The sequence below is a fragment of the Suncus etruscus genome, chromosome 5 (assembly GCF_024139225.1).
Source record: "Suncus etruscus isolate mSunEtr1 chromosome 5, mSunEtr1.pri.cur, whole genome shotgun sequence".
Lineage (NCBI taxonomy): Eukaryota > Metazoa > Chordata > Mammalia > Eulipotyphla > Soricidae > Suncus > Suncus etruscus.
Window position 1 is genome coordinate 63,966,327 of NC_064852.1, and position 13,308 is coordinate 63,979,634.

The 13,308-nt window shown below is 41.0% G+C and overlaps 1 protein-coding gene across 1 annotated transcript in view; it reads left to right on the forward strand.

Annotated features, from left to right (window-relative positions):
* The window catches only part of PTPN4 (protein tyrosine phosphatase non-receptor type 4), a 210,422-nt gene that overhangs the window by 122,938 nt on the left and 74,176 nt on the right, over positions 1–13,308 (forward strand). Inside the window, exon 10 of the mRNA XM_049773139.1 lies at positions 2,263–2,351. Coding sequence (XP_049629096.1) covers positions 2,263–2,351 — 89 coding nt within the window. The remainder of the gene's footprint in view (positions 1–2,262; positions 2,352–13,308) is intronic.

Sequence of the window (13,308 nt, forward strand, 5' to 3'; positions counted from 1 at the left end):
GGGTGGAGAGAGAAGAAAACAAACACGACAAAAACTAAAAATATATATCCTCACATATATCTAAAGAAAAAAGATTTTTTAAAAAATATTTAAATAAAAGAAGTAATTAAAGGAATAAAGTGGGGCCGGAGAGATAGCATGGAGGTAAGGCATCTGCCCTTCATGCAGAAGGGCGGTGGCTTGAATCCCAGCATCCTGTTCCTGCCAGGGGCAACCCCCAAACGCTGCCAGGTGTGACCCAAAAAAAGCAAAAACAAAACAAAAGACAAAAACAAAAAAGAGAAAAAGGAACAAAGTGATGCAGGAGATTACTTTACATTTTGGGAAAAACAGGTTAAGAGGTAGTGTTATATAGGTCTTATACGGATGATGAAAGTATAGGCTTCCCCATTGTCTTTTGAGATTTCCTTGTGGGGTATGGGCTCCAGGGCGCCTTTTCATCACACCCCTGGCCTTCCTGAGATTGACAAAAGATTTGTGGCAGGGAGGTGTTTGGTAGAGTTCTTGCAGTGGAGATTCTTTTGGAACTAGGTTCAGTATCAAGCCACAGTCCACATTAGGGAGAGTTGGTTAGGAGGGCGACACTGCATGAGTCAGTTGGAGTTGTATTTTCTTGCTGGGAACAAGGTGTGGATTTGAGTGGATGTCTTCACTTTGGTGCTGGGTACTGGTTCGTTGGGGTAGGAGGTTGGCCTTGATGCCTAATGAATTAAGAACTGAGGGTGAAGAGTTTTAATATGGTGGGATATCGGGGATGGGATTGAGGGGTGAAGGGATAGTCAAATTTCTGAAGGGGAGAGAGGGGATAGTACATGGGAGGGGCTATATAGGTATGGGTTGTTTATAATTTAGGTTTGTCTCTCATGGAGAATTCCTATCTCTGTGTGCTCCTGCCCACATATAGACATAGAAGTTAGCTTAGGTATATATTAATGAAAAGAGGTGGGAAGAGCAAGAAATACGCTGAGTACAGAAAGATAGGTAAGTATAGTACATGAAAGGTAAAGAAACTAATAGATCACCTTTTGGATACGTATAGGTTTCGTGTCTCGAGTACTAAACATTGTGTTAGTGAGGTCTTTGCAGCACTCTATATATCAGTTCTCCTTTCTTATAGAGGAGGTAACCGTGTGGTTTTTATTTGACATGGATTGAATTGATTATAATAAGGTGGAGAAGGTAGAAGAAGAGGGAGACAAGAAGAGAGAAAAAACAAAACAAAGAACAACAATAAAAAAAACGAAGTAATGAGAAGAGAGAATAAAAGAACAAGGGCATGTTAGTTTGCTTGAACGTGTTCAATGCGTAGGTCCTATAGTATAAATCTGTAGGTCACGGTTGCTGCTTCAGTGGGTCTGGCTGGTCATGTCCTAATAGGTAAATTTAATAAGAAATTATTGAAATTTTCTTTTGAAGAGTGTATTCTAAGAAAACAAAGTCTTATTTATGGCAGGAGGTAATAGCATTTGATGAAAGTCCTTAATTCTGTCAATTTAGTAGTATAGTTTAATTATTCATGCTTAGTTGCTAATGCAATGAAAATGCATTCATTAAAGCAGAACTCAGATTTCTTTTCTTCGGTCTTTCCAACTTACCTACTTTTTCCACTTTGTAATTGTGCTCACATTTTTTTAAACCTTAAAAGGATTATTTGAAATACTATTTTATTACCAGATTGCCTTTCACTGAAACCCAAACTTCTATTTTATTTTTGTAATTTATTTTATACAATTGATTGGATGTTAATATTTTAGAAATAAATGGATAGATACTAAGTAATCACTACAGGACAAGAATGTCTTTGGTTCTTTTTTTTTTGGTGTGGGGCACACCCAGCAGTGCTCAGGGATTACTCCTGGCTCTCTGCTCAGAAATAGCTCCTGGCAGGCACAGGGGACCATATGGGACACCGGGATTCAAACCAAACCACCTTAGTTCCTGGGTCGGCTGTTTGCAAGGCAAATGCCGCTGTGCTATCTCTCCGGGCCCAGGTCTTTGATTCTTATACCAAAGTCAGTCACAATTAAAAACTATGGGAATCCTGAAATAATTTTGTTTTAGGCTTATCTTAATAATAGTGAGATTTATTAATATTAATAATAGAGATTTATTTAATTTGCAATATATTCTTTTTATGAGGTAACTAAGACTATGTATGCTTTTAAGTATTATGTAATTAATTTTCAGTGTTGCATTGTTTAACACTAGACCTTATAACAAATAAAGCGCATTGTTTTAAATTTGTTATTTTCTTTTTTGAAGGATCAGAGTAACAATGAAATTATGATTGGAGTGATGTCAGGAGGAATTCTGATTTATAAGAACAGGGTACGAATGAATACCTTTCCATGGTAAGATCTTATATCATCAATATTTTTATTATATTATCACATATGATCATTTGTATTAAAGAAAGTGTCTGTTTAACTATAATAATGCTGTAGTGCAACTTAAGGTTTGCCTCACTTTCTTGAAATGTATCAAAATACCTCTGCAGGAGTTGGAGAGGTGGCACTAGAGGTAAGATATCTGCCTTGCAAGCGCTAGCCTAGGACAGATCTCGGTGCGATCCCCTGGCGTTCCATATGATCTCCCCCCAAGCCAGGGGTGATTTCTGAGCGCATAGCCAGGAATAACCCCTGAGCATCAAACGGCTGTGGCCCCCCCCCCCAATAAAACCTCTGCAAAGCTTATAAAAGAAAACTAAATATTGTTTAGTATTTTAGGAATACAATACTGAAGTCTCCAATGCTACCCATGGTGGCTTGTAGGAAGTTCCATGCTGTGATTAGATTCAAAGTTGGGCATGCAAGGCATGCTTTTTGACTACTGAGCTCTTTCCCTGGTTCTCAAAGAATTTTCCAAGAGTTTTTGACAAATTGCTTTGGAATTAAAAGAAGGATGAAATTTCACAGGGAAATGTTTTGTTTGTTTGTTTGTTTGTTTGTTTGTCACACACAGTAGTGCCCAGGGTTTACTTTTTACTGCACTCAGTAATTAATTACTCCTCAAGGTGCCAGGTTGGCTCCCTGCAAGGCACCATTTCAGCCCAGAGGCAGACTTCATTGATTGATTATATTTTGTAAGATAAGTTTTAAAGGATGACATTTCCTCATTGCAAAAAGATGTTTAGTGATTTTGTATGGCAGGGGTTCAAACTCGCGGCCCATGGGCCGTTTGCGGCCCTCCGTTCAACATTTTGTGGCCCGCGGCCGGCCTTCAAATATCGCAGTATTCGTGATTATTAGCTTACCGAATAATCGCAATAAAAATCACATTAGTAAAAAAAAAATCGCATTGAACATTCGCATACCCTGAGCAGTTCCGTTCGGGGTATGCAAATGTTTATTGCGATTTTTTTGCGATTTTTTTCTTACTAATGCGATTTTTTTTTTTAAATTTTTATTTTGATCATAGTGGCTTACATAATGTTGACAATAATATTCTAGGTACATATTTACATAAAATCAGGGGGGATTCCCATCCCTAAATTGTCCTCCCTACACCTCCGTTTTTGTCCTACCTCCCATTTCTTCTTCCCTCACCCCCAGGGTGGCTAGAATATGTGATCCCCTCTGTATCTGACCTACTACTTAGTAGTCTTGCATCAGTTTGGTCTTGGTGCCTCCCTTATTTCCCCCTCTAAGTGGGGGCAGGGCTAGCAGTTCAAGTTAGGTGGTTTTGCCTGAAAAGGAGAAAATGAGTAAACTGGGGTGAGAGTCTAATATCCCAAAAATGGGCAGAATCCTTCTAGAGGTTCTCCTCATCGATTTGGATAATGTAGGAGAAAAAGAAGGTGAAACACCCCATCAGTACCAAAAGAAGTGTCAAATATCCAGTGAGGACTCCAGTTATATCGATAAGCACCACAAAAAACTGATAAAAAAAATACAAACAAAAACAAACAAACATATGAACAAAAAAAAAAAAAAAACAACTCGCCGTGGTCTTGAAATAAGAGACATGGTGTAGCACATAACGAAAGAAAAGAAAGGAAAAAAAATAAAAAATAAAAATAAATAAAAAAAAATAAAAAAAAAATAGAAACACACACACACACACACACAAAAAGAATAATTGGGGACAACAATTTCAGTAATCACATCCGAACCGAGAAATCGACCAAAATAGCTAGGTAAATAAAATTAATAATAACAATAATAAATGAAGGTAATGTATATATATATATATATATATATATATAAATTTCCAAGGTTTTGTGCTTTTTGTATTTTTGTTTTTTCCCTCTGCCCTGGCACAGTAAATATTGGGGTCATTCGAAACGGAATTCACTTGCCCTATGAGCTACGGGGATTCTCCGTCCTTGGAGTATACTGTCATGGGATCAGTTCTAGGCTTTGCTCAGGATCATTACTCTCCCGGTGGTGTTTTTTCTTTTTTCTTTTTTTTTTTTTTTTTTGTTTGTTTGTTTTTTTGTGTGTGGAAGACTTCTGCTTTGTCCAGGGTGATACATTCAGAGCTCTGCGATTTTTTTTTATTGCGAATATTCGGTAAGCAAATAATCACGAATACTTTGCGCCTAGCTCAGACATCATTTCCGCTGCTCCTGCCCGCTGTCCCTTGCATTATCGGAGGCCTAAGGGAGAGAAGTTTATTACAGAAGTAGATTTTGTCATACCTTCATCATGACTTCATCAAAGCCTTCAATGAAGAGAAAGACTGATGACGAGCACAGACAATTTCAGGAAAAGTGGGAGACGCAGTATTTCTTTGTTAAGCTCAGGGGCATCCTCACATGTCTTATTTGCTCAGAGAAAGTTGCAGTGCACAAGGAATAAAACTTGAAACGCCATTATTCAACTAAGCATGCTGAGGAATGTGCAAACTATCAAGGAAATGAGAGAGCCAAGTGGGTTGCCAGTCTTAAAGCATGTCTAATGAGGCAACAAGATTTCTTCAAGAAAGTAACCAAAGAGAATGTTGCATCAGTCGAAGCTAGTTACGTGGTTAGTGAGATGATTGCTAAGGCAGGGAAACGATTCACAGAAGGAGAGTTTGTTAAAAAAAAAATGCATGTTACAGGCTGCAAGTATTGTCTGTACAGAAAAGTCAGTTTAGCAAAATCAGCTTTTCTGCCAACACTATGGCAGAGCGCATTTCTGACATGTCAAGTGACATCATCAACTGTGTGAGAAAGCCAAATGTTTTGATGCATACTCAGTTGCTCTTGACAAGGACACAGATATAACAGACACTGCACAGCTCACAATTTATGTCCGTGTTGTTGATTGCAATTTTGAATTGACAGAGGAGCTGCTCACAATAATTCCAATGCATGGCCAGAGATAATGATATTTTGGCATCTGTGTGATGCCATTGAGAATGCAGGTTTGCCATGGAAGACGTTTGTTGGAATAATAACCGATGGAGCGCCATCGATGACAGTGAGGAAAAATGGACTGGTGGCACTTGTTCAAAAAAAAAAAAACTGGAAGAGGAGGGTATAGAGAAGACCATTGCTCTTCACTGCATTATCCATCAGCAGGCCCTTTGCAGTAAATGCCTGCCATGTGACAATGTGATGTCTGTTGTCGTGAAATGCATCAACCAAATCAGATCCAGGGGCTTAAAGCATAGGAGGTTCCGTACTTTTTTTAGAGGAATGGAGTCAGAATATGGAAATGTGCTCTATTTCACCGAGGTACGTTGGCTCAGCAGGGGAAATGTCCCGAAAAGATTTTTTGAGTTGGGAGAAGAAATGAAAGCCTTCATGGAGAAGGATGGGAATGCTGTTTCTTAGTTGAGTCATCACAAATGGCTCATGGACTTAGCTTTTCTTGTTGACATCACACATAAGCTGAATGTACTAAACAAGATGTTACAAGGCCGGGGGCAATTTATCAGTGCTGCCTATGACAACATGAGAGCATTCTCCATAAAACTTGTGTTATGGAAATCCCAGCTCTCTCAGATAAACCTTTGCCATTTCCCAGCATGCAAGGAACTTGTGGATGCAGGCATACCATTCAGTGGTGAGAAATATGTTGATGCTATTTTTAAGCTAGAGAAGGAATTTGATCACAGATTTGCAGACTTCAAAAAGCACAGAGCCACTTTCCAAATTTTTTGTGGACCCCTTTTCCTTTGATGTGCAAGATGCCCCTCCTGTGCTTCAAATGGAGCTCATTGACCTACAATGCAACTCTGATCTCAAAGCCAAGTTCAGGGAGATTAGTGGAAAAGCAGACATGCATGGGCAGTTTTTGAGAGAATTGCCCCCCCAGCTTCCCTGAGCTTTCCCGAATGTTCAAGCGCACCATGTGCCTTTTTGGGAGCACATATTTGTGTGAAAAGTTATTCTCCACATTGAACTTCAATAAGTCAAAGTACAGGTCTAGACTTAATGATGATCATCTTCAAGCCATACTGAGGGTCTCAACTGCTTCTTCTCTAAAGCCAAAAGATGCCATGTTCAGAAGAACTGTTCATGATCTTCACTTAATGTTCTATTCATGTTCAGAAGAAATAATTAAAACTGTTAATAATGACGTTTGAGGACCTTTTTTTTTTTGTGAAATTCCTTATGTGGCCCTACCTCACCCCGACTTTGCCTCCTGTGGCCCCCAGGTAAATTGAGTTTGAGACCCCTGTTGTATGGGAACATAAAAGACCCAGATAACCCAAACAATTTAGCAAGAAAAGAAGAAAAGTTAAGGCATTAGACCTCTAACCTAAAACTATTTAAAAGTTGTATATCACTGGGCCAGAAAGTAGAGGGATTATTGTGCTTGCTTGCCTGCCTGGCTGCCTGCCTGCCTGTGGCTGACCCTGATTCTATCCTTGGCACCACCAGGTGTGACCCCTGAACATATCCAGGTGTGGCTGGCAAATTAAAAATAAGATTTGGCTTTAAATAGTACCTTTTTACTATTTAAGGCTATATATGAAAATTAATTTTTAAATGGATTAAATAATTCGTTATTAGAATTAAAACCATAAAAAATGTAGTTTTGGGATTTTTGGGTTTTTGTGGGGGGGGGGAATTACACTTGGTGGGTGACTCCTGGCTCTGTGCTCAGAAATCACTCTTGGCAGGTTTGTCGGACCATATGGGATGCCGGAAATCAAACCACTGTAGGTCCTGGGTCAGTCACGTGCAAGGCAAACGCCCTACTGCTGTGCTATTAATCTGGCCCAGTAAAAATGTTTTTAATAGAAATGGATGAAACACCCAAGACCTCATCATCAGCAATATATTCAGAGACTCAGCTCCAGTGGCAATGGAAACAAAAGAAACTATAAACAAATGAGACTTTCAAGTTAAAAACTTCTTTTAGGAGTCTGGAGATATAATACAGGACAGTCTATAAAGCTTTGACACACGGCTGACTCATGTTTAATCTCTAGCATTACATCTCAATCTACATTGAGTGATCACTGAGCACAGTCAGAAATAATCTTAGTAATAAGCATTTTTACTTAGCAAAAGAAATTATCATGAGAAAAAAAAAAGAAATCACAAAACAAAAGGATATCCTAGCAATTAGGAAAGATATTTGCACATCATATGTGAAAAAAAATTTACCTAAAATATACAAACAGCATATATTTATAAAACAAGCAACTAAGTTAAAAAATGGACAAAAGTCCAGAGTTCTGATTAGAAACAAAGAACATTGACATAGTCTACTCATGAAGAATGTAAATCAGGCTGGAGAGATAGTACAGTGAATAGGGCACTTGCCTTGCGCATGGCCTACCCAGGTTCGATCCCTGGCATCCCATATAGTCCCCTGAGCCCACTAAAAGTAATTCGTGAGTGGAGAGTCAGGAGTAGCCCTTGATCATTTCCAGGTGTGACTTAAACCACTCCCCCCCATGTAAATCAAAGACACTTTATCTATTGGATTTCATGAGAATGGCCTAAATAAAAAAAGATATATTATTAAAGATTTGGAAAAAAGAGAACTCTGACACAATATTGGTGGAAATAAAAATCTTTCTTTTTTTTTTTTTTTTTTTGTTTTTTTGTTTTTTGGGCCACACCCGGCAGTGCTCAGGGGTTACTCCTGGTTGTCTGCTCAGAAATAGCTCCTGGCAGGCACGGGGGACCATATGGGACACCGGGATTCGAACCAACCACCTTAGGTCCTGGATCGGCTGATTGCAAGGCAAACACCGCTGTGCTATCTCTCCGGGCCCAAAATCTTTATATTTTTTTCTGTGTGTGTGTGTATAGTTCTTTTCCCATTTTCTTCCTTTTTGGGGGTGGTGAGTTATTGGGAGCTACTCTCAACTGTGCTCAAGGACTACTTTAGCTTGATGCTCAGGAGAGATGGTAGTGTTTACCTTGCTCACAGCCAACATGGTTGGGTTGGATTCCCTATATCTCATATGGTTCCCTGAGCCCACCAGGAATAATTCTTGAGTGCAGAGTCAGGAGTACTCACTGGATGTAGTCCACAAAAGCCACATACACCAAAAATAGACACGTATCAGATTGTTTCACTCTTTAATAGAAAATAAATTACTAATGGAAATGAAGTGACAAGGAACAACAAATCCAACTGTAGACTTGATGAAATCTATTGTAATATCTAAGGGAAAGGGGAGGGAAATGGGAGACTTTACATATGTTCTTTGTATAGCTAAATAATACTATATTGTTAGCATATATCACTGTTTATTTAAAAGTACATTTTGATTGCTTCCAAATTTTGTCAAGTATGACTATAGCAATTATTAAAATTCATATGCAGATTTGTGGATATAAATTATTGGTTCCTTTGAGGAAATTCTAAGAATTCAGTTGTTGGATGGTGTGGTACATATGTTAAATTTTAGAAGGAACTACCACACCTTTTTTGTATGTCAGTTTCATTTTTTATTCTTGTAGAACTAAATGAGTTCTTACTGTACATGCTAATACATTTGATGCTCTTCTAGATTTTGGGCATTTTGTTAGTATGTTACTCTTTCATAGTTTATATTTTTGTTTTTTCTTCTCTTAAGCATTATTTATTTATGGTTGTTGGGCCATACCCAGCGGTGCTCAGGGGTTTCTCCTGACTCTGTATTCAGAAATCGACCCTGGCAGGCTTGAGGGGGGTGCATATGGGATGCTGGGAATCGAACTGGGTCCCTCCCGGGTCGGTCGCATGCAAGGCAAACGCCCTACCACTGTGCATTCTTTCTAGCCCCTATATTTTTCTTTTAATTTGCATTTCTTGTATGACATGATATAGATGTATGTCTTTTCCTGTATTTTTCTTCTAGCTTTATCTTTGGTCCATTTTTTACTGGTTGGCTGTTATTGTTGGCTTTGAATTCTTTGTACAGTACAGTGAGTAGGCACTTGCCTTGTGTGTAACTGACCTGGGTTCGATACATGGCACCTTATATAATCCCCCATGTCACCAGGAGTAATCTTTGAGCACAGATTCAGGAGTAAGTCCTGAATGCAGCTGGGTGTGGCCTGAAAAAAGAAAAATGTTCCTTCCTAATTTGTGGTTTATCTTTTAGTTCCTTTGATATTATCTTTGACAGAATTTTTTTTTTTTTTGGTTTTTGGGCCACACCCGGTGACGCTCAGGGGTTACTCCTGGTTATGCGCTCAGAAGTCGCTCCTGGCTTGGGGGACCATATGGGACGCCGGGGGATCGAACCGCGGTCCGTCCTAGGCTAGCGCAGGCAAGGCAGGCACCTTACCTCTAGCGCCACCGCCCAGCCCCTAATTTTTTTTTTTTTTCGGTTTTTGGGCCACACCCGTTTGACGCTCAGGGGTTACTCCTGGCTATGCGCTCAGAAATCGCCCCTGGCCTGGGGGGACCATATGGGACACCGGGGGATTGAACCGAGGTCCGTCCTATGCTAGCGCTTGCAAGGCAGACACCTTACCTCTAGCGCCACCTTCCCGGCCCCAGAATTTTTTTATTTTAATGAAGTCCTGCTTACTAATATTTTTTCATGGACATATGGTAAAAGATGGCTAGAGTAGACTTACCGTATTTGCCAACGTATAAGACGACCCCCTAATTTTGCAGTTAAAACATAGGTTTAGCCTATATTCGCTATATCAGACAGAATGTTCCTGTGCTGCAACTCTATGTACCACAGTGAGCCAATCACAACAAGCAAAGGTTCAAAGGTTATACTGTAATAGACTTTCTCTCTGACTCTGACCAATCTGAGCAGGCCATTTACAGTGTAGATTTGGGTCCAAAACATTGTCTAATTTGCATGCATAAAAAGCATGCTTGGATTGGCTGAGTTAGAGAAGTGGTCTGAGCAGCCTTGCAGTGATTGGTGCAGGATCGAGTTGGAAAATTTGTTTTGTGGCAATATTCGGGATATGCTCTGTGTATAAGACAACCCCCGATTTTCGCTTGACTTTTTTTTTTTTTTTTTTTTTTTTTTTTTGGTTTTTGGGCTATACCCGGTGTTGCTCAGAGGTTACTCCTGGCTGTCTGCTCAGAAATAAATCCTGGCAGGCATGGGGGACCATATGGGACACCGGGATTCAAACCAACCACCTTTGGTCCTGCATCGGCTGCTTGCAAGGCAAATGCCGCTTGCTATCTCTCCGGGCCCATTAAAAGCCTGCTTGGATTGGCTGAGTTAGAGAGGCGGTCCGAGCAGCCTTTCAGTGATTGGTGCAGGATCGAGTTGGAAAATTCGTTTTGTGGCAGTATTCGGGATATACTCGGCGTATAAGACAACCCCCGATTTTTGCTTGACTTTTTTTTTTGGTTTTTGGGCCACACCCGGCGTTGCTCAGAGGTTACTCCTGGCTATCTGCTCAGAAATAAATCCTGGCAGGCACGGGGGACCATATGGGACACCGGGATTCGAACCCAACCACCTTTGGTCCTGCATCGGCTGCTTGCAAGGCAAATGCCGCTGTGGTATCTCTCCGGGCCCATAAAGCTGGGATTTAAACCCTTTGTCTGTGCGTGACTATAATGCCAATGAGATAGAAAATGCATACAATGCTTACCAATTATATATCTGACATATTTGAAAATGTATTTGATAATAAGAGACCTAACTAACATCTAATGTAAGATCTCCCTGACTTATTGAGTCACTTATTTGTAATGATATCTCACTAAACTGAATAATTTTGCTATTTTTCAAAATACTTTCAAAGCACACTTACACTCTCCTCCCACTTCTCCCTTGTATCACCCTTTTTTCCTCTAATGTTGTATGATTATTTCTTTAGATAAAAAAATTTTTGTTGTTTTTTTTTGTTTGTTTTGTTTTGTTTTGTTTTGGGGCCACACCCGGCGATGCTGAGGGGTTACTCCTGGCTGTCTGTTCAGAAATAGCTCCTGGCAGGCACGGGGGACCATATGAGACACCGGAATTCGAACCAACCACCTTTGGTCCTGGATCGGCTGCTTGCAAGGCAAACGCCGCTGTGCTATCTCTCCGGGCCCTCGATAAAAAAATTTTATAGCTCACAGCAGATATTTTGACAAAACTTTTCTTAGCTGAGCATGTAGATTCTAATTATCAAAGCACCAAAAACTTGATACACTTTGTGTATGTGTTTGTATTCACTTATATGCTTCAAATGTTCTATAACAGTGGTCGGCAAGCCGTGGCTCGCGAGCCACATGCGGCTTTTCTGTGTGCCGGGTGGCCGCTCCAGGAGTCAGGACTCTGCTCCTAGCCTCTGTCAGTGCACGCCCTTTGTGTCTCTCAAAATAAGTCTCAATCATGGTTTTGGCGAGATTTGGCTCAGTTGAAAAAGAAGATTTCCCACCACTGTTCTATAACATAGAATATTTTTAATTTCTTTTTTTTTCACATTTTTATCTTTATTTAAACACCATGATTACAAATATGATTGTAGTTGTATGATTACAGTTATATAAAGAACACCCCCCTTCACCAGTATAAGATTACCACCACCAATTTCTCGGATATTCTTCCTCCCCACCCCATCCACACCTGTACTCGAGACAGGCTTTCTATTTCCCTCACTCATTCACATTGTTATGATAGTTTTCAGTGTAGTTGTTGCTCTAACTGCACTCATCACTCTATGTGGTGAGCTTCATGTCATGAGTTGCACTTACATGGGTAAATGGGTTGAAATAATGGTTGGGACTGAGGCAGTAAATGATTAGAAATGAGCTTTGTAGGGCAGTATCAAGGTCACAATACAAGATGGATATTATGAATATATAAACTATATGCATATAATACTATCAATATATGTTATATGCATGGGGGCACTAGCCCACGCATGGTTTTGGAAATGGAGACCAAGGGAAAAAATTTCCAGTGACTGTCCCAACATAAACCAGTGCTGCAACAGCCTGCCCTCCTCCCAAAGCGCATTCCCATTAGTGTAGGAAGAGGTATTGGGAAAGCCTGATGACCCCTTTAGAGTTCACCTGGACCGGTGCTCAGAGAAGGCATGGAATCCAGGGGAGAAAGAGGGGGATGGCTGGGGGCCTGCCAAGCCTCTCAGCACTCCTCAGGCGAGGGAAAAGGCCCCCGGCATGGGGCCTCCCCAAACCCCATACCTAGCAAGAGCTGGTCTCCAGAATCAAAGAGGAAACCAGAAGCCAAATATCCGCCCGTCCTCCTCCCCATTCACCTCCCCCCTGGAGTACGGAGGGAGGGGGGAAGCCTAAGGACCCTTAAGAGTCCACCTGAACCCACTTTTGGCCATCTGAGCTGGCACCCAGGGAAGGCCTGGAGTCTAGGGGAGAATAAGGGGAAAGGCTGGGGGCATGCCAAGACTCCCAGCACTCCCCAAGCTAGGGAGAAGGCCTCCAGAATGGGGCTTCCCCAAACCCCATACCTGGCAAGATCTGGCTTCCAGAATCAAAGGGGAAACTGGAAGCCAGATATCTGCCCACCCTCCACCCCATGCACCTCCCCACTGGAGTACAGAGGGACGGGGGAAGGCTGAGGACTGTTAAGAGTCCAACTGAACCCACTTCTGGCCATCTGGGCAGGCACCCAGAGAGGGCCTGGAGTCCAGGAGAGAGATGGGGGAACGGCTCGGGGCCTGCCAAGCCTCCAAGCACTCCCCAGGCTAGGAAGAGGGCCTTCAGCTAGTGTCTCCCCAAACCACATACCTGGCAAGAGCTGTATAAGCTGAGTTTTTTCAGACCTGTTATTTCAGTGTGAAAATTTCTAATTTTAGTCGTCACATCCTCTTGATGCTTATTTGTTCTCCAGTCAAGTCTATCAACGCTTTTTTTTTTTTTTTTTTGAGCTCTCTGAACATCTTCCATAATTCTACTCTAAACCTCTTATTTGAGAGGATACATAGCTGTCTTCTACTTTTTGGGTTATCAGAGCAGCCATCTTGATTCTTTAAAC